This window comes from Leuciscus leuciscus, assembly GCF_965113295.1.
Source record: "Leuciscus leuciscus genome assembly, chromosome: 5".
In the NCBI taxonomy this organism is placed as follows: Eukaryota; Metazoa; Chordata; class Actinopteri; order Cypriniformes; family Leuciscidae; genus Leuciscus; species Leuciscus leuciscus.
The window spans coordinates 48,125,687-48,149,952 of record NC_138729.1 but is presented as its reverse complement, the minus strand read 5'-3'; the positions used below and the strand labels follow the sequence as shown (position 1 = coordinate 48,149,952).

At 35.6% G+C, this 24,266-nt stretch overlaps 1 protein-coding gene across 5 annotated transcripts in view; it reads right to left on the bottom strand.

Moving 5' to 3' along the window:
• The window catches only part of pdlim5a (PDZ and LIM domain 5a), a 66,510-nt gene that overhangs the window by 23,569 nt on the left and 18,675 nt on the right, over positions 1–24,266 (bottom strand). For 2 of the 5 annotated variants that reach the window (XM_082171117.1, XM_082171116.1), the window contains exons 4-9: positions 13,556–13,592; positions 12,028–12,404; positions 4,293–4,313; positions 4,176–4,193; positions 3,882–4,054; positions 2,306–2,345 (exon numbers count right to left, since the gene is read on the bottom strand). In XM_082171117.1, the coding sequence (XP_082027243.1) occupies positions 2,306–2,345; positions 3,882–4,054; positions 4,176–4,193; positions 4,293–4,313; positions 12,028–12,404; positions 13,556–13,592 (666 nt within the window). Of the gene's footprint in view, positions 1–2,305; positions 2,346–3,881; positions 4,055–4,175; positions 4,194–4,292; positions 4,314–8,033; positions 8,054–12,027; positions 12,405–13,555; positions 13,593–24,266 lie in introns of all 5 variants that reach the window. The other 3 variants (XM_082171119.1, XM_082171120.1, XM_082171118.1) reach the window with 3 other exon arrangements.

Below are 24,266 nucleotides of genomic sequence, written 5' to 3'. Positions count from 1 at the left end.
ACTTAATGGTTTTTATACTGTACAAACTGTATATTCTATGTCCTTACACTAACCCTACCCCTAAACCTACCCATCACAGAAAACTTTCTGCATTTTTACATTTCCAAAAAAACTCATTCTGTATGATTTATAAGCTTGTTTACCCATGGGGACCTCAGTTTAGGTCCCCACTGTGACACAAGTCCCCATGAGTCTGTGTGCATTCAGGTTTAAGTCCCTACCGGGATAGAAAAACATGAACACACTCACACTCACACACACACACTCACACTCACACACACACACACACTCACACACACACTCACACACGCACACACACACGCACACACACACATCTACAACAGGCTGAGGACGTTAAGGGTTCGCGCAGACACTCCATGGTGCCAGTCTCTGAGTTTATGATATCTGGGTCCAATCTCAGGATTAATCTTCACAACCCTGTTCACAGGGAATGAACGAGAGAGAGAGAAACAGAAGGAAGACAGTATGAGCTCTAGAAGTGGATGTCAGCGGCACTCAGATAAACCATGCAGACAGAAAACGCCACTGCAAACACATTAAAGTCAACACTAAATCAAAATTGACAAGTACGAACAACCTGTCACTCACATGAGATCCACCAATAGCAAACCACAACCATCCAATCAAATTCCCCATGGACAAAATCAAGCCCCGCCCTCTTTCCATTTCATGCAGACTTCAAACTCACTTCTGTAACTCAGTCCCAAACCTACAATCAGCCTCAATGTCTTACTCTAACAAGCATACAAGATACACAGCACACACTGTATTATAATAACTATAATACTCTCAATATTGCTTATATGTGGAAGTGCAAAATAATAATCTCATGGCAGTTTCTAAATTTTTACACAAATTGTAGCTTTGACTGCATTCATCGAGCTCAACCATGAAACCCTGATCTGAATATTTTTAATTGATCTTTAATGAGAACAATTAAAGATCTCTTTAACTATGAGAATATGTTTATTAGTAACTTAAAAAAAAAAAAAATTTTATTAATTAATTTTTTATTTTATACATTTTGTCTATTTAATCTGACACTATAATGCATACTGTATCATATTTGATACACAAATTTCTAAGGATCTAAATTATCAACATGATCTAAACTTTTCTGACAACCCTGTTGAACAGCATGTACTATTGCCTTCTGTAGTTTGATTGACAGTTAATACTTTTTTAGCAAGTAATAGGCCTTTTAGTATAATTGTAAAAACATCTCCCTTCAGCTCGTGGTTTACTTTTTACTGTGAAATATTTACTGATTATTATAAAGTAAACAAGAATAACTTTTACATTATTATTAATATTTCAATTAATAATATTTCAACACTAACTGGACAAAAGCAACTTAGGTTTACTTGATTATCCATTCATCTTGTTTTATAAAAGGCATTTTAAAATGTGAATATCAAATATGATCCATCAGACTTTTGAGGAACGTTTATTTGTTCACCTCTCAATTATCATTGAATTGCATTATATGTTTAAAAACTACTGAGCTTTGATCATAAAACTAAGCATTTAAATATCATCTTACCAAGACATATTATTGGGAGATACATGGTGACAAATGATATTTATATTCATTGTATGTAAGAAGTACGTATGTTTTACTTATAGTGTGTTGTATTTATTTTGTTCATATAAATATCAGCAACTGCACCAAATTACATATTTTTGCTCAGTTTGGGCCTCTGATGAAAAGTTTTTTCCCTTGACTATGAGCTCCATATTCTCACTATATCGTACTATATGAGCCATAAAAGCCAATACAACAAATATGGTACTCTACAAAAACAAAAAACAAAAACACATGCAAAAATGTATTTATTTATTCGAAATATAATTTATAAAAAAATTTATAAACCATTCCATTTAAAAAAAAAAAAAAAAAAATCGTACTATTATTTCATATGTAAAGCTTTGCAGGGTTAAATATTTAATGTTTAATGGTTATTACAACAAAATGACTAAATCATACAAATAGTCTAGTAAAGGTTTCAAAATTACAAACCGAAACTCATGTAAAATTTTGTTTGACCTTCTGAGATTGAAGATCAACATTTTCTAAAGGTCTTTTCGGTGTCGAGATATAAAGAAAAACAGTATTTTGTGCTCGATTTGTGATCTGCACATGCTGGTTAACTGGAGCCAGAGCTTTAACACAAACACACAGGTCAATAACAGCACACAAACAGTACAGCAACCCTAAACAAATCAACATCACAAACACGAGCAAACACACTCTCCAAAACAGCTGGCAGGAAGAGGAACTTACTTTGTTGTCTTCTTTGCTGATTCAGCCTCCTGTGAGGAATCTGATACAGATAAACATGACAGAAAACACTCATTATGACACGCTTTCATGTGATAGATAGAGGTGTGACTAAAGTAAAGACACATTCACATTCTCTTACTTCCTCCTGTTCACTGAACTTCAATTTAAAACATCAAAGTTCCTATTTCAAATCTCAATTTCAATCTTAATCTCAGAATCAGTATTGAAGGTTTTGCACACAATGGGCTTCATTCATGAAACATGTGCAGAACAAATGTCAGTGTAAATGGTTTGTAAAAACCATTGTTATGCAAACTGTAAACTTGAATTCAATGGGACATTTTATCTAAGAATGTTTTTATGAACGAATTATACAGAAATGCATTCTGCCTGTTTATTATGAGGACCAACATTTTATTTAGGACCAAAATTGATATAATGCATCAATATCAGTTCCAGAATATAGGCCTATACAGTGTATGTATATATATACACACACACACACACACTACCGTTCAAAAGTTTGGGGTCAGTAAGATTTTTAATGTTTTTAAAAGAAGTCTCTTCTGCTCACCAAGGCTGCATTTATTTGATTAAAAATAATTGATTAAAAATTTTCAGCATCATTACTCCAGTCTTCAGTGTCACATGATCCTTCAGAAATCATTCTAATATGATGATTTGATGCTCAAGATATTATCAATGTTGAAAACAGTTATTTACATTTTTATTTCATGATGCTATGATGAATAGAAAGTTCAAAAGAACAGCATTTATCTGAAATCTAAAGCTTTTGTAACATTAAACACTACCGTTCAAAAGTTTGGGGTCAGTAAGAATTTTTATTTTATTTTGGGGGAAAGAAATAAAATAAATCAATACTTTTATTCATCAAGGATGAGTTAAACTGATCAAAAGTTACAGTAAAGATATTTATAATGTTAGAAAATATTCTATTTTAAATAAATGCTGTTCTTTTGAACTTTCTATTCATCAAAGAATTTTGAAAAAAAATTGTACACGACAGTTTTCAACATTGATAATAATAATGAATGTTTCTTGAGCATCAAATCATCATATTAGAATGATCTCTGAAGGATCATGTGACACTGAAGACTGGAGTAATGATGCTGAAAATTCAGCTTTGATCACAGGAATAAATTACAGTTTAAAATATATTAAAATAGAAAACAGTCATTTTAAATTGTCATAATATTTCACAATATTACTGTTTTTTTTATTTATTGTTTTTTAATCAAATAAATGCAGCCTTGGTGAGCAGAAGATACTTCTTTTAAAAACATTAAAAAATCTTACTGACCCCAAACTTTTGAACAGTAGTAGCATTTAAACTCTGAGGTCATATTTTTTCTAACATAATAGTGTGTTGCTATTTATATTGAACAATTGAATCAATATACATTACTAAATTCTACATCTAAATAATTAAATTAAATTAAATAAGTGGACCTAGAACAGCATTTTTAAATGAATAAATCAGTTGTTGCAAATAAATAAATAAAAACTACAAAAGGAGCAATAAAATAAAATTATATAAATGTCTTTCCACTCTCACCAAGTTCAGATTCAGTGCCGGTGATTTGGGCCAGGATTCGGAAGGAACGGGACTGTGAAGTTCCTGTCCGTGGGCGCCAGTCCTCTGTGTCCTCCATGATGCGTTTCCTGCTGGCATCACCGTGAGTTGGGACATGGTAAAACTCAATGTCTGTCTCTGTGATAGGCTTACGTCTACACACACACACACAAAGAGAGATACTGACTGTCAGTCTTGTGTACATGACATCAAATGCACAAATTAAGCAACTGAGTATTTGAGTGACAAGAACACTGCAGCTTATCCCCCCTTTACCTGTAAACTGGAGGTTTTCTGAACGAGGAAGGAGGCATAAGACAAGGAATAAGAAAGTTAAAACCTTGTAATCATTCTCTATCAGATGAGTTTCACACACATGACAGATGTACTCACTTAGACACAGCTGGAGGACCACTATGAAGAATAAAATAAAAAATTGTCATCACATAACGGACAGCTTTTGGAGGCATTTGATTCAGATATTCAAAAATGTATGATAACCATAGCTTCTGCCAAAATACTGTGTTGTTATTAGTCTACTGTAAAATCACAATTAGTAGAGTCTTAAATTTTTTTTCACAATTTTCTTGTAATTACTGATATCAAGTACATTTACACAGCTTTACTGTAGTGTAACTGTAGTAATGATCTCAAGTTGAGGACCAGTAGATGGCGCTGCTGCACATGGAACAAAACATGTGCAACAGGCTAATAATTAATATTAAAATGAGTATTAAAATAAAACCTTTGCAATTAATATCACATTTTAATATTAATATCAAGTACAACTATGGTATTTTGGCCAACTGTATGGTTACCAAAGGTAATCTTTGTAATGTAACTTGAATTTAAAAAGCACTCATTTAGTTAAAAAACATATTTTAAGACTGAATCAGGTAAATGGATCATTTTAAACGGAAAGAAGAGTTTTTTTTTTTGTTTCAAAATCTTCCAATAAAATGAAACAACTCTGTAGTTTAAGCAATGAAAGTTAGAAATGCACTAGACCAGTAGATGCACATAAAGAAACACATGCAACAGGCTCATAGTTAATAGTCTTATAATAAAAAAGTACAGGAGAATTATTGCAAAAGTTTCTTTATATCAAGTACAATTCTACAGTTTTACTGTAGTGTAACTGTTGTAACTATGGTATTCTGACCTGTGTAGTTGCCATAGTAAAGGTAACTTTAGGTAAGGCCTGAAAGGTAACTTGTAAGGTAAAGGTAAGGCCTGTAAGGTAACTTGAATTCAAAAAGCACTAATTTAGTTCTGGAAAAACTGAATCAAGTGAACATCATCTTAAGAGAAACATGAGCTTTTGAGTTTTAAAATCCTCAAAGAAAATGAAAACTTTGTAGTTGAGGAAATGAAAGTTTAAAAATGCATGAGGCCAGAAGATGGCGCTGCTGCACGTGGAATAAAAGACATGCAACAGGTTTATGAAGCCTGAGCTTTCAGTGAGACGTCCGAAATCTACAAGCTACGTCAATCCAATCTCTCAAAAAATATTTTTACATCAAGTACATACTGATCGTGCCAAAGCCCGTCTGTACTGACACGTACAGCATTCATAAGCTGTCAATAAATCAACGCTGTCAGGCTGTGTGTGGACTGAGTGTGTGTGACGAAAGAGTGTTGGCAGGTTTCATTGCTCACTCAGTGTGTTTGACAAACTGATACGCGAGTAAAAAAAGCTGACTACCTGAAGACCACCACTGCGATAAAACACATCTCAGCTGGAACATGACATGCATATCATCAAACTCACGTCAACAAGCTCATGCAATGAAAACAGAAACACAATGAAACACAAACCCAGCTTTGCTTTGCTTGAGTGCGCTCTGCATTAAAGGGATAGTTCACCCCAAAATTAAAATTATGTCATTAATTACTCGCCCTCATGTCGTTCTAAACCCATTAGACTTTCGTTCATCTTCGAAACACATAAGATATTTTTAAATAAAATCTGGGATAATTCTGTCCCTCCATTGACAGCCTATGCAACTACCACCTTTAACTCTGACCCACGTTCGAGCTTCTGCAAGAACCAATGAGGTTCATTCTCGTGTTACGCAGCACGTTTGAGCTTCTCAAGAACCAATGAGGTTCATTCTCGTGTTACGCAGCACGTTTGAGCTTCAGTAAGAACCAATGAGGTTCATTCTCATGTTTCGCAGCACGTTTGAGCTTCAGCAAGAACCAATGAGGTTCATTCTCGTGTTTCGCAGCACGTTTGAGCTTCAGCAAGAACCAATGAGGTTCATTCTCGTGTTTCGCAGCACGTTTGAGCTTCAGTAAGAACCAATGAGGTTCATTCTTGTGTTACGCAGCACGTTTGAGCTTCAGTAAGAACCAATGAGGTTCATTCTCGTGTTACGCAGCACGTTTGAGCTTCAGTAAGAACCAATGAGGTTCATTCTCGTGTTTCGCAGCACGTTTGAGCTTCAGCAAGAACCAATGAGGTTCATTCTCGTGTTTCGCAGCACGTTTGAGCTTCAGCAAGAACCAATGAGGTTCATTCTCGTGTTTCGCAGCACGTTTGAGCTTCAGTAAGAACCAATGAGGTTCATTCTCGTGTTACGCAGCACGTTTGAGCTTCAGTAAGAACCAATGAGGTTCATTCTCGTGTTTCGCAGCACGTTTGAGCTTCAGCAAGAACCAATGAGGTTCATTCTCGTGTTACGCAGCACGTTTGAGCTTCAGAAGGAACCAATGAGGTTCATTCTCGTGTTTCGCAGCACGTTTGAGCTTCAGCAAGAACCAATGAGGTTCATTCTCGTGTTTCGCAGCACGTTTGAGCTTCAGCAAGAACCAATGAGGTTCATTCTTGTGTTACGCAGCACGTTTGAGCTTCAGTAAGAACCAATGAGGTTCATTCTTGTGTTACGCAGCACGTTTGAGCTTCAGTAAGAACCAATGAGGTTCATTCTCGTGTTACGCAGCACGTTTGAGCTTCAGTAAGAACCAATGAGGTTCATTCTTGTGTTACGCAGCACGTTTGAGCTTCAGTAAGAACCAATGAGGTTCATTCTCGTGTTACGCAGCACGTTTGAGCTTCAGTAAGAACCAATGAGGTTCATTCTTGTGTTACGCAGCACGTTTGAGCTTCAGCAAGAACCAATGAGGTTCATTCTCGTGTTTCGCAGCACGTTTGAGCTTCAGCAAGAACCAATGAGGTTCATTCTCGTGTTTCGCAGCACGTTTGAGCTTCAGCAAGAACCAATGAGGTTCATTCTCGTGTTTCGCAGCACGTTTGAGCTTCAGCAAGAACCAATGAGGTTCATTCTCGTGTTTCGCAGCACGTTTGAGCTTCTGCAAGAACCAATGAGGTCAACCAAGTTCAATTGAGATTCTGTTTATGTTCGCTGATCAAGGTTTATATGTGAAGAAAAGCCTAAATCAAATCTGTTCATCATATAAAGTGAATGAGTCTCTTCCGAAAATTTGGACTAAACCGCTCAATTCATATGGATTAGTTTTAAGGTTTCTCTTTATGAACTTTTAAAAGTGTCAAGTTGGTAGTTGTGTAGCTGTCAATGGAGGGACAGGAGGCTAAATAATGACAGAAATTACATTTTTGGGTGAACTATACCTTTAAAAGTCCTTGTTACATAATCAGCGATACTACATTAATAATAGAAAAGTACTAATACTACCATGTTTTTTTTTGTAAATACCATGGTACATGAATATGGCGGTCATTCATTACCATGGTAATTCTAGCTTTTTAATTTTGGACATGGTACAATCATGATATTGCAATGGTATTCTTTACCAAATACCATGAATATGGTAATCATTTAGTGCTACAAAATACCATGGTATTACCATCTGACACATCACTTTGTCAACATTCTGCATGCCACAGTTAGATTTTCTAAGGGACTGTGTAAAACTTTAATAATTTGCTTAGTGACTGATTTATTTTTTGTTTATTCGTCTGTCATGTGAAAATCATAAGTCTTAGTGTTTCATCACTTTAAATAAAAGCAAAGTGCTGCCATTAAAAAAACAAATAGATTTGGGGATTTGACTGGAAAAAAAATAAAAGCAAAACAAAACTGTCATATTAGGCAACACACACACACACACACACACACACAATGAAAGGAGCATCTATATGGTACTGACTTTATAGCTGGAGTCATCTGCTGAAAAGCACATAGAGGAGAAAATAGCCATTAAACACACAATCATCACTAACTCAATATTCACAACAAACACTGATTCCTAAACCCCTCTGAAACAGACCAACAGCTGAAGACACACACACACACACACACACACACACACACACACACACAAACTATATATATATATATCTCATTTAAAACAAACAAACTGTCAAATGAATGAAATCAGGAATTATTAAACAACAGCTAATTTAACTGTGCATTTACTGTACATCTAGTAATTATATAGTGACCAGAAAGATTTCCAGAATAATATAGAATATTTAGGTAAATAATAATATTTATATTTTAATAAAATAATATTTTAAAATTACTTTTTAAACTTTTGATATTTTTATTGCAATTTGACTCAACTTTTTATTATTTTTCTAATCGCAAATTTAAGTCAAAGGGACTTTTTCAGTTTTTATATACATATATAAATGTTTGGTAGACAAACGTAAATATATTGGCCAGACCAGTTCCCAAAATGTGTAAATAAAGCAATTGTAAATTACATTACAAACTGTATATCCCAGATATATGCCACCCTGCTCTTAATATATTGATATCAGCATCAGCCATTAAAAACACCATATCGGTCGACAAAGAGCAAGACAAACTCAATCCAGAAGAATTATTTCCATTCAAGTACAGAATCCAGAACCAGGTACACACAGGGTTGCATTAAGGAGGAATATGTTTTCTCAACAGTTGCCTATAAAAATCACAGACACAGGCTTGGCACTGATTTGACTCTTTAATGTACAGCTGTATGAGGATAATGAGGAGGATTTATCAGAGTTTACAAGAGAGGGAGGAGAAACCATTAGAGGAGTGCACACTATGACGAGAAGCATTTGGTTTTCATCAGTTTTCTCTCCCACGTTTCTAATATTTTACTCTTTCTCTCCTTTTTATCTAGTGAATATAATGCTCTCAAATGGTCAGAATGAAATACTAGCATACTATACAGTATATACTGCATATTTTGGCACTTAGGTCAGCCTATTACAGTGTCCAATGCATATTATGTACACATACTGCATATTGCAAAATATAGTATGCCATTCTAAGCACTTAACGAGAAGCAGAATAAGTTTATTGGGTGATTAAACTATAATCTGCGCTGGTAAAAGACTGATATTATACTAGTAAACGTATTAGTACACAGAAACAAACAAAATGCATCACAACAAACACACTGATCTGATGAGACGTGCATGTGTGTGTGTGTGTGTGTGTGTGTGTGTGTGTGTGTGTGTGTGTGTGTGTGTGTGTGTGTGTGTGTGTGTGTGTGTGTGTGTGTGTGTGTGTGTGCATTAGCACGTGTAATTAGGCACGTAGTTCTTCTGCTTAATAATGTCAATCAGACACTTTAAAACCATCATTAAAATATGAAACCCAGAAGGGAGGTTTGCACACACTCAAAATACATCTGAGCTTCCCCTGTGACATTATCCAAGGGAAAGCCCTGAATCACACACACCAAAACACCTAACAGATACCATTACGTAGATCTAAATATACACACGTACATCAGAGCCGAACAAAATCTCACATACGTCACTGAACGAAAAGAGATACAGAGAGATGCTGCCAGAGTCTTCAGACCATGAAACAACATTCTGGAATATTATTTAGTGATCCAAAGACCCCCCAAAAAATATATTAAACAAATTACAAAAATGAGGAAGCATGGAAATATTTCTACTTTGGTTGGGTTTAATTGTTGGCATGACTTCTGATAAATGAATATGATGTGGCATGTAGTTCTTCCAAGTATTCAAACCTCAGCTGTTGTGTACTGGTGGTCTAATCCAACCAAGCTAAACCACATTACAAAAAATGCGGAGAGGTACATCATGGAAACCAACTAAACACACTTGACTTCATATTACATTTTTGAATATATTTTTGGCATGATTTAGACGTCCAGAAACAGCAGCCTGGAAATCAACAGGGACGATGGAGCTCAAAGTGAGTTACGGAAGCAGAAATGGCATTCGAAATCTTTAACGCCAATATATGAACCTTTCAGATAGACCAACAATGAGTCCCAAAGTTGATAAAAATTGAGGTCAAACTTTAGATTAGGGTCCAATTCTCACTATTAACTGTTAAATACGACTTTTGCTTCAAAAAAAACTCCTAATTACTGCTTATTAACAGTCAGTAAGGTAGTTGTTAAGTTTAGGAATTGGGTATACCCAGTAATATAATAATATAATCCTATAGGATTAAGGGATGTAGAATATGGTTTAAATTATTTAAAAACATTCTGATTCCAAACATTCCATTTTATCGCTAGGTAATGTGTACATTTTGTTGCATTACAGCAGAGTTTTCCATATGAGGATTTGTGAGTTTATGAAAAAGCAAATAATTAATTAAATTGAATGTATCATTAAAATGAGCAAATGGTGCTGCACAATTAATCAAAATAAAAACTGATCAAATCTAATCAAATATCAAAATGTGATTACCAAATAAAAAGCTGTGATTTAATAAATGAATTGCATAGTCTGATGCGCTGTGTGTTTCAGAATGAAGAGTGGTGCTGTGTTTATTTACACGCTCACAGCTTATAATCGCTTGTTTTCAGAGGTGCCTGGTTCACAGTAAATGCTGCTTCTCACAAACTCGACTTTAATGTGCGTTTGGGAGTGTAATGTGCGCTAGGTTTGCTTTATTTACATTCACATTAGCATATTTTCCAACATTTTTGTGTACAGAAGTTTACAGCATTAATTAACTAATATTACACCAAAATAAAACGTGGAGGAGTTCAAATGTAAAAAGCTTGAGGGTTTGAACATTTGAACGTGAAGAATTTAAGATATAAATATTTGTATTGTAACTTGTAGTGTTTTTTATTATAATTTTTTTTATTTTATTTTTATACATTTTCATTTCATTTCAGTTTTAGTCATTTTAGTACATCAAGTTAAACTAAATGAAAATGAGAAATGTTTCTTTGGCAACTAGTGTAGCTGAAATAAAATATGTTTATTTTATTTAACTTTTTTATGGTTTTAGTTAACTATAACAACCCTGGTACTCAGCTAGTTTAGAAAGACGAACCAGGTGGTCTCCCAGTCTGACCGGCTTAAAAATGCCCAAATCCTCCCTAAAACCAGCCAACAGACCAGCCTGACCATGCTGAGAGACCCAGCAAACCTGCAAGTACACAGTCTTGCCCCTTTGTCTTCTATATAACAATTAGTTTTTCCTTCAAATCGAATGCAGTAATGTTGTGATTCATCTCTGAGCGGGTATGTTGTGTATTTCTGAAACGTCTATGAAGAAAATTAATTGGAAATTGGAAAAACTTTCAGAACCCAGACCTCTGAAAAGTTGGTTACTTTTAAGCTCTATTGCTGCCTTCACATGCTTTCGGAATTATCGTAAATATGAGTTTCCTATAGTTAAAAAAAGTGGACATGAATGCCCTCTCAAGTCATGTTTACCACTGGTAAGTTCGGGAACAGTTGATGCCCAAGTTCCAGAGTCGGCGGAGGGAAGAACGATTGTGTTGTGACTGGTATTTTTTATTATATTTCCACAACAGCTACATTGCTTTGTCTTGTTAAAGTAGTGCATATTTACATGAAGCGTATTGTATGTTTTATACAGCGAAAATCCCTGTATTTGAATGAAATTCCAGAATCATCAACAAGCTGACTATCGAGATAGCACGGTGAATGTTTATTTGGTTGTCAATGAATACCGCTAAATATCACTTTGATTTTAATAAGATTTTGCCAATAAATAGGTAAGAATAAACCTGGTGTCCTCAATGATTCATGTTCAATCCAACAACAAAGCACTTTAATGCGACAAGCTCGTAATTTTGACTTCAATAGTGGAAAGTAGGATATTTCCGATAGCACATGAAGGCAGCATACGTTTATAGGGTGGGTGGGGCATCAAACTGTCAATCAAACTCTTACCCATTCAGCTGAGAGCTCTCACCCTGGCTTTCCAGCAGGCCCCGCCTCTGGCCCATGGCAACTTCACAGGCATTCTCATTGGAGTAGAGATAGATGGGTGTGTTATACACCGAAGGGCGGGGCACCGACGGTATATGATTAGGTGAGCCATCAGTAGGAGTAGGCGGAGCCAGTGGATTAGGGCTTTGAGCTGAGGAGGCGAGTGCAAAAGCAGATGCGGCGGAGGGAATGGAGGCTACGTGTGGTGACCCCGCCCCTCCAAACGGACGAGCGCCCCTATTGGAGGATGAAGTGATGTGGGTGGAGTTTGTGATGTCAGAGGACGATGGAATGCAGGTTGTCATGGGAACGGGTTTGATGATTTCCACAGAAACATCCTAAACGTAAGCACATGCAGGACTCAAACATAACGACAACAGTAATGCAACAAATCAACAGATGGCACACAACAACGAATGGGTTATTCGAACAGATGCTATCACACCGCTGAAAACCTGGTGTGTGGCAATATGTTCAGAATGGAATACTAGCTGACTACTTACTGAATACTGCACAGTATATACTATTAAAAAAAAATAGTATGTGAAACAGAAGGTACATGTATTATGCAATGATATTGCTGTCACATGATTGCAGTGAAAAAGCACCAGAAATTAATTTATTTTCAGACATTTATGGCTGACATGAACCAACAGTAAGGATTACTGGATTATTAGGTGATTTGGCCAAGAAAAGTAAAAATGCATATTTAAAAAAAAATAGCATACTGTGCATAGTATACACACTTTATAATGAAGAAATAAAATAAGTAGCATGGTAATATAGCATGCCTGATGTGATTTCTTAAAGCAGTATGCAGTGTGTACTGTATATTGAAATAAATTAGACTTGACTAGTTTACTATTTACTCTGATGAGCCAATAGTTAAGGCATTTTAACATAAAACTGGATTAAAAACGACAAATAATGCATTCCTGTAGTTCAAACAGTAAAGCATAGTGCTTACAACACCAATGACATGGGTTCGATTCCCAGGAAATGCATGAACTGATACAAATGTACAGCTTGATTGCAATGCATGTCAGTTTAGATAAAAGCATCTGACGAATGCATACATATAAATGCAATGCATAAATGCAAATAACCATCTATCAGAGATTATAAATGGACAGCAACTTTCCAAATGAAACATGCAGTGTAATGAGAAGCATGCATCATGTGACACCACACTGCAAGTTGCATATAATTACTGTTTCATATAATATTTGGGGGGAAAAAATAGGTAGTATGCATTATTAAATGTTCAGTATGCAGTGTAGTAGTTTTCTATTCTGAACACAACCGATACAAGACTGAACGCAGAGGCGCACTTTTGCTATAAACATGCAAAACTAAAACTCATGCATACATATATATATAGAGCTGTGTGTCTGTCTTAGAGGGGTATAATGACATACACACAAACAATCCATTCACAATACTCCAGTTGTGCGCTCTCGCTGGCTTTACGTGTGTGTAAATCTCATACCTTTGGTGCCACATCTGGTTTTGGAAGACTGGAAGCTCTGTTGGAATACAAACAACGGACAAAAACATTAATGACTCTGCTGTGACCACATCTAGTGCTGGCAGTGGCATTACATAAGGAACGTCGAACTGTGGTTTGCAATAAAATCATAGGCCTGTATTTGTATTTTGCCTGCAGGGGTGAACAGAATTAGTTTTGCGTCAATTAAAAGAAACCAGGTCAGGTTTGGTTTGAAACTTGGTGTGTTATTAAAGTAAAACTATGGTTTGACAGCAAGCGATACTGCTGTGTGTGTGTGTGTGTGTGTGTGTGTGTGTGTGTGTGTGTGTGTGTGTGTGTGTGTGTGTGTGTGTGTGTGTGTGTGTGTGTGTGTGTGTGTGTGTGTGTGTGTGTGTGTGTGTGTGTGTGTGTGTGTGTGTGTGTGTGTGTGTGTGTGTGTGTGTGTGTGTGTGTGTGTGTGTGTGTGTGTGTGTGTGTGTGAGGCTGGCGGAACGATTGAGTATCAGTTACCATCTCTGAGAATATGAACTCAAGACCTTCTAGAACAATCTCACACATCTCTTAAGTTTTTTTTTTTTACATTTATTTATGTATCATTTTGACCTTTAAGGATGTTCCCAAAGGGAGGTTTCATCAGATTTAGCTTCTAGATACAATTTTGACCATAAAATATAACCACACACATCTTGAAGAGTGTATTATATAACAGGAGATGCAAGTATTTGCTCCTATATGTGGACCAGTTGCATCTTTGTTTCTATGTAAACACACACATGCACACGTGACTTCATCGCTCCACGGAGGTCTTCTAAAGTGAGATCCAGCGGGTCGGGTCGAGTTTAGCACTGTTGATCCGGTCAGATGAACATGAGTGGTCACACTGCTGCAGTTATGAGCTAACAATCTGTTCTCAGTACACTCAATATAGATCCACAGGACACAGAAGACTCCAGAACACCGCCAGAGAGAGAAAGAGAGAAACTACTCTGGTTTAATCCATGTTACTTAACTGAATCCTTTGTTTTACTGTAAATGCATTGATTGGAACTTATGAAGTAGTTATTCTAACAAACTTAGTCGTATTCAACTAATCAAACTTGAAGGCAGACAGTCTCTTAATGTCCTTCCCAGCAAAGGTACAAATATTTATAAAATAGACTATTTTAAGGTGCCAATATCTTTAAATAAGCAAATTCAGATATTAAAATAGCCTTTTTATTAGAACATAATGAGATATACTACCATTCAAAAGTTTGGGGTCTAAGATTTATACTTCAAAAATCAAAAGTGACAGTGAATAGACATTAATAATGTGATACAACAAATGCTGTCTATTCATCAACTGCAGTACAACTGTTTTCAACACTGATAATAATAAAAGTTGAGCAGCAAATCATCATATCAGAATGATTTCTGAAGGTAATGTATGCTGAGTAATGATGCTGAAAATTCAGCTTTGATCACAGGAATAAATTACATTTTACAATATATTCAAATAGAAAACTGATATTTTAAATTGTAATAATAATACACAATTTGGCTGTTTTTACTGTGACCATGGTGACACTTCTTTCATAAACATTGAAAAAAAATTTGAAAGGTGGTCTAACTGCCAGAAGTTACTTAAATATGTAAGCCAGGAGCTTCTAGTGTTGAAAGCCCAGTTGATTACAAAGGGAGTGATCAAAGTATGTCTAATTAAGACACAGCAATCATTTCCAGAGTAGATACAGGCACTTCTGAGTCTTTGCTTCTTTGTTTGAAAAATTCCCTCAGAGCTGCCTGATACCGAGCCTAAATGATGTGGTATGAAGCGAAGTTATTAAATAAATGATCTCACATGTTCATTTATACAGTAAAACATTCTGTTAGAACATATTTTTGTAAGCTGGAATACAAGTACACAAGTGCAGATGTGTTAATGTCTTAACACCCATAGATACATTTCTAAAAATATGTCCTGAGAAGTTCATAAAATCAGGAAAACACTAATTTCGTCTGTATTTTCTGTATTTTGTGTTCTGGATGGTTGCTCACTGGTCCATCATCAAGTATCTGTGATGTTCTGGTCTCCAGATACAGTATGGAACATTAAAGCAAATCTGTGGGATTTCTTTCACCTACTTGATCATCCACTAAGTGTATTTCATTTGTCTGATCACTTACATCATTCCCATACATTTATGTCTGTAGCACAAACGGTGCATCTACCGTACGGTGACATCATCATCATCTCACACTCTCTCAGAGCATCTGTTTGACATCTCATTTATATCTCACACCCTGAGGCTGCAGTCTGACGCATGACTCACTGATTTTCCTTCATTAATAACTAAAACTCTTGCATTCTACTACAGTGTGTGAATGTGTGTGTCTGCTTGAGAAAGAGTTGTTAAAAACAACCCACAGGAACAAAACATCATAAATCAGATCTCTATTATCTCAACTGGTTCTCCTAGACAACGAGATTAAACAGGGAGAAAAATAAAAAGCCTGATGTATTAAATATATTACTCAACAAAAAAACATGTATTTTTAGATTTTTTTTAATATTTAGTCTAAAGTTTCAATAAAATGTTTCCATTTTTTTTTTTTTTGCTATTATTTCACATGACATGCTTTGCAGGGTTAAACAACCCAATACACCAATACACTGATCTAAAGAACATATAACTTTCTCCATATAGCTTAAAGGGATAGTTCACTTTGAAATTAATTTTTGGTATGTTTTAGCTTACCTCAAGGGCATCCAAGATGTAGGTGTCTTTTTTTCCGCAGTAGTTTCAATTTTGATATTTTTAGGTCAAACCGTTCTTGTCTGTCAGTCATATAATGCAGGTCTATGGTCATTATCTCAAAACACAAGCACAGAGTCCAAATTAAACAATTCCCCATCGTAAGTACACATTGATGGCCTAAGACACGAAACGAGCGGTTTGTGTGAGAAAACGAACAGTATTTATATCGTTTTTACCTTTTATACGCAGCCATGTCGAAGTGATCTGATCTGACGTGTGCGCAGACTGGTGCATAGATATATACACACTAGATGTCGCCTTGTCTACGGCAGTTCATTGGAACGAATGTCTTTAAGGCGACATCTAGTGTATATATCTATGCACCAGTTTGCGTACATGTCAGATCAGATCACTTGGACATGGCTGTGTATAAGAGGTAAAAACTATATAAATACTGTTCGTTTTCTCACACAAACCGCTCGTTTCGTGTCTTAGGCCATCAATGTGTACTTACGATGGGGAATTGTTTAATTTGGACTCTGTGCTTGTGTTTTGAGATAATGACCATCGACCTGCATTATATGACTGACAGACAAGAACGGTTTGACCTAAAAATATCAAAATTGAAACTACTGTGGAAAAAAAGACACCTACATCTTGGATGCCCTTGAGGTAAGCTAAAACATACCAAAAATTTATTTCAAAGTGAACTATCCCTTTAACTCAAGAACCGTATGTGCTGAAAAATTGACCAATGGCAGAGTGTTCGGGACATCTGTGTGAAATTGCAATACCATGTGATGACACTAGGAGCGCAGAAATCACTCACATCAGCTTTAAAGGGACCGTCAATCCAAAATTAATATTGTGTACTCTTTTTTTTCAACCTTTTTGTCATTTTGTCACTTGGAAAAGAGCAACTTGTGCATTATATATCCTACTAAACCTCGTCAGTTGTGTTCCACAGAAGAAAGCCATACAGGTTTGGAACGACATGAGGCTAAAAATTACAGAATACTAATCTCTGGATGATCTAATCCTTTAAGATGCAATGTTGAAATCAGAAATTAATATATCAGTTTTCAATCAAGAGAGCAAGAGGACATGAAGGAGGGTAATTATTAAATTCTTTTCAAAAGTACAAAACCATGCAATATTACAAAATTTCTGTTTTGGTGGGAATTTAATTATGCTTTGAACTCTCTTCCAAATGTTGATTTTTATCCTGCTGTATCTCGCTAATGGAAAATGGGATTTTATCCAGCTGTGATATCCTGTGAACGCCAACACACACATTCAGGGATGTGCTCGGTGCAGGACAGTGTGTGTGAGACGAGCTGCAGCTTACGCTTTTCAGTCCTCAGACATTTGAGTGCTCAGAATACACTCACAGAGAGAGTTTACAGATAAGTGCAAAAGACCAATGAGTTACAGAGGAAAAATTAAGTCAAAAAAGGAAAGACTTTAATATAATAAAGACTGTTAGCAGACCAGATTAGCTATTTTTCCTCTCTCTCTCGGGATATGAACCCATGTCAGGGTTTGTTATGGTCCTGAGGTTATTCAAAAGTGGATTGGGATGGAGTTTAAATGGTTTAATTAAAGCAAGCTCCAATCGGTCAGCAAAACACCTCCCACAAACCCATGTAATGAAGTAACCTGCATTCAACCCTGCGGTAAATGGGTGAATCTGACAGCATGTTTGACGTATTCTGTGCCTAAGAAGTTGTGTGGTCAGTTTAATCCGAGCTCTGATTAGGATCTGGCACTCATGTGTGTGTTTAAGCATTCAGAACCAGTGAGGATCATTTGTGTGTTGTGGATGTGGCCTAACAAAACGTCAAACCTGGACCAAAACACAAAAACAGACAGATGCATAAACAACACACGCAACAGGATCAAGAACACACACGCAAATAAGGGAATGAAGAATTATAGGTTTTCATGAAGCTGACATGATTCAAGCTTAGTTTACATGATTCAAGCTGTTGAGAGAGGGCGTTCAAGGGCAAAAAACAAGACAATTATTTTTCCCCATAGTGCCTTCTTTGTTATTTCAGTGTATAAACTAATTTCAGTTCATTAATGTCGAAACAGAAGCTTGCAGTGTCTCAGAACGGCCAACATAAACATCCTCTAAACACAACACACGTCAGCGAGGAAAAGTCAGTCCACTTGTTGGCCATCTTGGTTTCAAAAACATCAAACCAACAATAGCATCATAATGTATGCTTGCATGGTCTATAATAAATAAAACCACAATGAGTTCTCCCATTATTTTTACTTGAGGCCCATCTCTCCTCCTATACTGTATCTAATATTATAGTGCACACATTACACCTGAGCTCAAATGCATATTATGCTAAATGTATTTCATATTTATACACAATAAAAAATAAGTGAAAGCATGTAAAACAAGATAACAGTTTAAGCTTATAAGAATATATTTGCAATGGGGCAAAAAAAACGTATTTTTCCTTTATATTAAATTCAGTTTAAACAATTTAATTTAATTCTATGGGTCAGAAAGAAGACCCATCATCTAAAACTAGAAAACAACTGTTTTGGTGTAAGAAACCTTAAGAAATTAAAACTGTAAATGGACTAAAGGGGAAAATAAATAAAATAACCGTAGGAAATTAACAATGGTCTTCAGGGGATAATAAAAATAAAATGGACTTTATGGTGAATAAATAAATATGAATAAATAAATGGACTTCGTGTTTAATGAATGAATAAAATAAAATAAATTAACATTAATATAAATGGACATGATATGAGCATCTGTGTGAGTTGATCTGATGATGAGTGAGATGAAGTATAGCAGTGACACAGCGAACACAAACCAAAAGAAATCAATAAAATAATTCACTGCATGTGCTTTTAATTAACATGGAGCCTCTCGTTCTCTCAGTGTAATCTACTGTCATATATGAGAATCAACAGAAAGCCTGTAAAACTCAAAATCTCTACCCAATAACTGCAGCTAAAGCCGAGCTTGGCATCTCCACATAACTCTCTAATAAAACTCAAGCAGGAGTCCTCCATTAGCACTAAAAACAAGGCCCACAGACACACACACACACACACACACACACACACACACAGAAAACCGTACAAATGTCTGGTTTTTGAGTGTCTTGCTCAAAAATGTTTAATTCTCTGCAGTTTCCGATTTACACAAAAGCAATTTAATGAATAAAATCACTCATTACCTGCAGTCTGCTGTAATTACGAATAATAAGAGGTAAAACTAAACCCTAAACTGCAACATAACCTGGTAACCCAGACTAAAGTGCATCACCGCTGTGCAGAAAACTGAAAATATGTTAGTCTATTTCATGCAAAATATTTTAAATATTTGCAATTTATGGAGCTTCAAAAAGAATATAGGGTCAGAATACACAACTGTTGTTGAATGGCTGGACCCTTTTCATTAGACCAGTGCAAACACTTCAATCTATGTAAGCTAGATTTTGTGCATGACTTTATCAGGGACGTGCACAGGAATTTTGAGGGGCAGTTGCTCAGACCTGTAACTCAATGCCTCATATTATGATCTTATTATTATTTATAAAGATTGCAAAACGTCAGAGATGACAGGTTTATGATATACAACTTTGTAAGCAGTATACAATATGTATTAACAATATGTTAAATGTCACCGAAATAGGCCTACACATGAGAAAAAGAGTTCATCATATTATTGTTTATTGTTTTTTTTTTGTTTTTTTTTTGTATTTCTCCATTTTTTTGAAAAGAAATAATCTGGATTGAATTGACAGATGGGGGAAAACTCGCTTCTAATAAAAAACGCTTAAATTTCGGGAAAAAATACAATCCTTTTTTAACCTTTTGGCTTCCCGTACATTCAGTTGTGCTGTTCTTGCTCGTATTCAGTTCTGATGGTACGTATGGTAACTGGGCAACTATTCGTAAGGAATTCCGGTAGGGAACAGAATCGACTCAAAGTATAGAAGTACCTCTATACTCTTTGATCGACTGCTACACTGGTCGCGTGCAGCGCTGCAGCCACGTAAACAGAGTTTGCCCTTCCCCTACTGACTTTCACTTTCGGTGCCCGAATGGAAGTGAATGAGGCTTTGCGATTTTTTTATTTTTTTTTATCTAGGCCTACGTGAAATTCTGCATCCATTGTACGAATTTTTTATTTTCTCGGAAGGGCAACATGAGTCGAGAAGGGCATATGGGCAGTTGCCCGGGAAACCTGAGCAACCCCCCTGTGCACGTCCCTGGACTTTATTCTCGAATGTTTCAGAGTGCAACAAAAGTGTTTCTTGAATTTTCAGTGTTGTTGCAAGCGGCTTCTCATGAAGGCTTCTAATGAAAGTCTTCTTCTACAGTCAGTTTCCTCTTTCAGCTCGACTATACTGTCATGACAGAGAAACAGTTTGAAGAGACATTATGCCTACAGCTTCATAGCAGCGACCTGATCTGGACAGTAACAAAGTACATTTACTTGAGTACTGTACTTAAGTACACTTTTTGAGTATCTGTACTTTTACTTGAGTATAATTTTTTCTGGAAACTTTTTACTTTAACTTCACTACATTTGAAAGACAAATATCATACTTTTTACTCCACTACATTTCCGTCAAGGTCCTCGAGTAGAAAGTAGTTGCGTCAGTCAGGGGATGATTTGGTTGCATTTTGGTTGGAAATGAAAGTCGGGTTGACGTTGGAACTCGACTGATGTTGGTTTCTGACGTCAACCCGATTTTCGTTTTCAACCACAATACGTCTGTCCAACGTTGGAGATTAATGTCAATCCGGCGTTGGATTCTGACATCAACCTGATTTTCATTTTCAACGTTGGGTTTGGTCTTCTAAATGCACATTTTGTCATTGTTTTGGTGCACACTAGCTTATAGATAACAGTAAGGCTAACATATTCATACTAAAAGCCAAAAAACTTTATATAGGGCAATATTTGAGGGAACAGCCATTTGGGTGTCCGAAACCATTGTGGACGTTATTGAGTGAATCTCACATTCAATCCCACTACTGGAACTGGGTTCTAGAAATAAATGTGATATTGATATGAGGGCAGGCATAGATTCAGAGGCATAAGGTACTGTAAGTATTACATGCAACAATAATAAAACAATGCATTGACATTTACTTTTGATACTTAAGTACTTTTATAAACAAGTACTTCTGTGCTTTACTTAAGTAAAAATCGGTCTTTACAACTTTTAATTGTAACGGAGTAATATTTGACCAGTAGTATCTGTACTTTCACTCAAGTAAGGAAGTTGTGTACTTTGTCCTCCTCTGATGGAAACTCTATCGCCCCCTTGATTAATGAGGTTTGGTACTTCCAGAAACATACTCAATGCAAGCACACAAAGTTCTTGTGTAAACTAATAAACCTGGCATTGTATATTATGAATATTGTTGGCTCTTTGACAAATAGCTTTTGTTCCTCTTTTGTAAGATTTTTGTATCCTTTTGTAGTGGATAAAAGCGCCTGTTAATTGCATAAATGTAAATGTACTGCAATTAGCTGCTATAAACATGTTTATAAGATCCAAATTGCTCGGCAAGGTCCTTCTCAAATAAAAACGGTTGACCTGAAAGCAAAAACCGACTAGAAGAAGACTGAGATTGCAACATTATTGCACTGACACATTTCAGAAAGTCACAATGCATGAAATCAAGCTCATGATAGAAGTGTTTGCTTTCACATACTTGCATAGAGATGTGTGTACAGCAGATAAACTATGAAGGTCTGCATATCACACTTCAATAAGTATGCACACACACACACACACACACACACACACACACACACACACACACACACACTGCTGGTTTCAGATGGTGCTGATGCTGGTATAGTTCTATTAATACTAAGCCCCAGTAAAACTAAGAGAATGTGATTACTATACCATCACTATCAAAACAACACTGTATTAAACATGGGTGAGATTAAGTCAATTGTCTTACATATTTAGGCCTACATGTAAGAATTTATTTTAATTGTAAAAAAAAAAAAAAAATCTGGATTACACAGTTTTAACATTATAAACCTAATGCATTTTTGTCAGTCATACATAAATGAAACAGGTAAGATTTTCTGCACTAATAAAAAGCATAGCATAGTTTGTTATGAATTATTTGCATCTATTTTCTTTAATGTAAAGAGGACGAATTATGCTGTTTTACATGTTTGAACATTAAAAAGGTCTTAAAAGTACAAAGTCCTTCCAGCGGCAGTTATTCTCTATATCAGTGTCACTGTTTCTGAACTCCCTGAAACGCCTCCGTTGTAGTCTTGAGTTTTCTTCCAGGAATAAACATGTAACAATATTCCTCATTTACATAATTCCCACCCTAGGCATATGCAAAATAAAGGGGCGGGGCCTGACTGAGTTGTGTTAGTAGTGTTTGCGTTTATGGTGAGGGGCTGGACATTTCCCAAATATGCTCAAAGCAGTTGACCATTCACAACACATTGGTCCAGCTGACCAATCAGAGCACACTTTTCAGAAGGAGGAGCTTCATAGAGACAGGAACTAAACAGACTGGGAAGAGAGGAGCTGCAACAATGACAAATTTGGGGAAAAGAAAGTGTTTTTTTAACATTCAAGCATAAAAACCTATTCAAGTAGAGCTAAAAACAATATCAAGACTTAGTAAAAGGGCATAATATGACCTCTTTAAATAATCATATTTTTAAAATTCCGTTTATTCGAGTTGCTTGGAATCAGCATAAATCTGTTCCTTGTGGAAAAATATATATATATATATATATATATTTAAAAATGGCTGTGGAACAAGTAATATTCAGTTAGTTAAAATGTATGAGACTGAAACCAATTGTATTTATTTATGATGATACATATCTAAACTTGGTTATTGTGCATTTAAAACACATTCAGTTTATTAGTACTATTATGGAAATCTTATTTTTTTCTTCCCCGGTTAAATTATGTATGACTGCCAAATATGCATCACATTAAGTTTATTAGTTTGTTTATGTTAAAACTGTGTAATCCAAATGAATGTAAATATTATAAGCAATTCAAATCTTACATTTAGGCCTATATCTGGCCTTTTTTTCTCCCATATTCATTTGACACAGCTCATTTATCTGTCAATCACTGCCAGTCTCTCTCTCTCTCTGTTTTCACTTCCACTAGACCAATCCATGAGCGTTTTTCTGTCACCACTGCACACTGAGTCTGGCTGTTATGTGTCCGCATGTGCGTGTGTGTTTCCCATGGCTTGACAGTGAGACAAAATTTTCCATTAGTGGACAAAACAGGGAAACAGGAAGCTGGCACACACACATGCAAACAAAACACACACTTATTCTGGTCCCAAAACACATACCATTCAAAAGTTGTGCTCCACTAGTTCTCTGCATTTACGATAGATTGTGAGTGTTTGCGATTCTGCAACGTGACAACACTGGGTCTGAGAGATGAGTTAGCATACGCTTCCAACCCGACACGGCTCAAATACACTGTTATGATGCAAGTCTGAATGTTTTATCTTTCATTAGGTCTTAGCTTTCACTTATTTATCAAGTCATGATGAATACATGTAAAACAAAACCAAAGTATTGTAAATATATATATATATATATATATATATATATATATATGGTTTCATTTTTCTACTTTTTTTTTTTCTTTAAATTTGTGTGAAGGTAAGATTTTCAATTTTATTTTGTTCCTCACACAAAGTTATCAAATGTCTTGGAATATTATAGGGACCATATTTACGGTCGTTTTTGTCATGTTTTCAGCTTGACAGGTAATAAAATAAAATAAAAAGTATGTTAAAAAAAGAAAGTGGAACAGAAGGCATTATTCCAAAATAAACATTCCAAAGAGTAGACTCTATTAAAATACTCTATTGTCACAAGATATGTCATTTTATTATAAATACATAAAATATATAATAAATAAAAACTAGTTAATCAAAAATAAATAAATAAATAA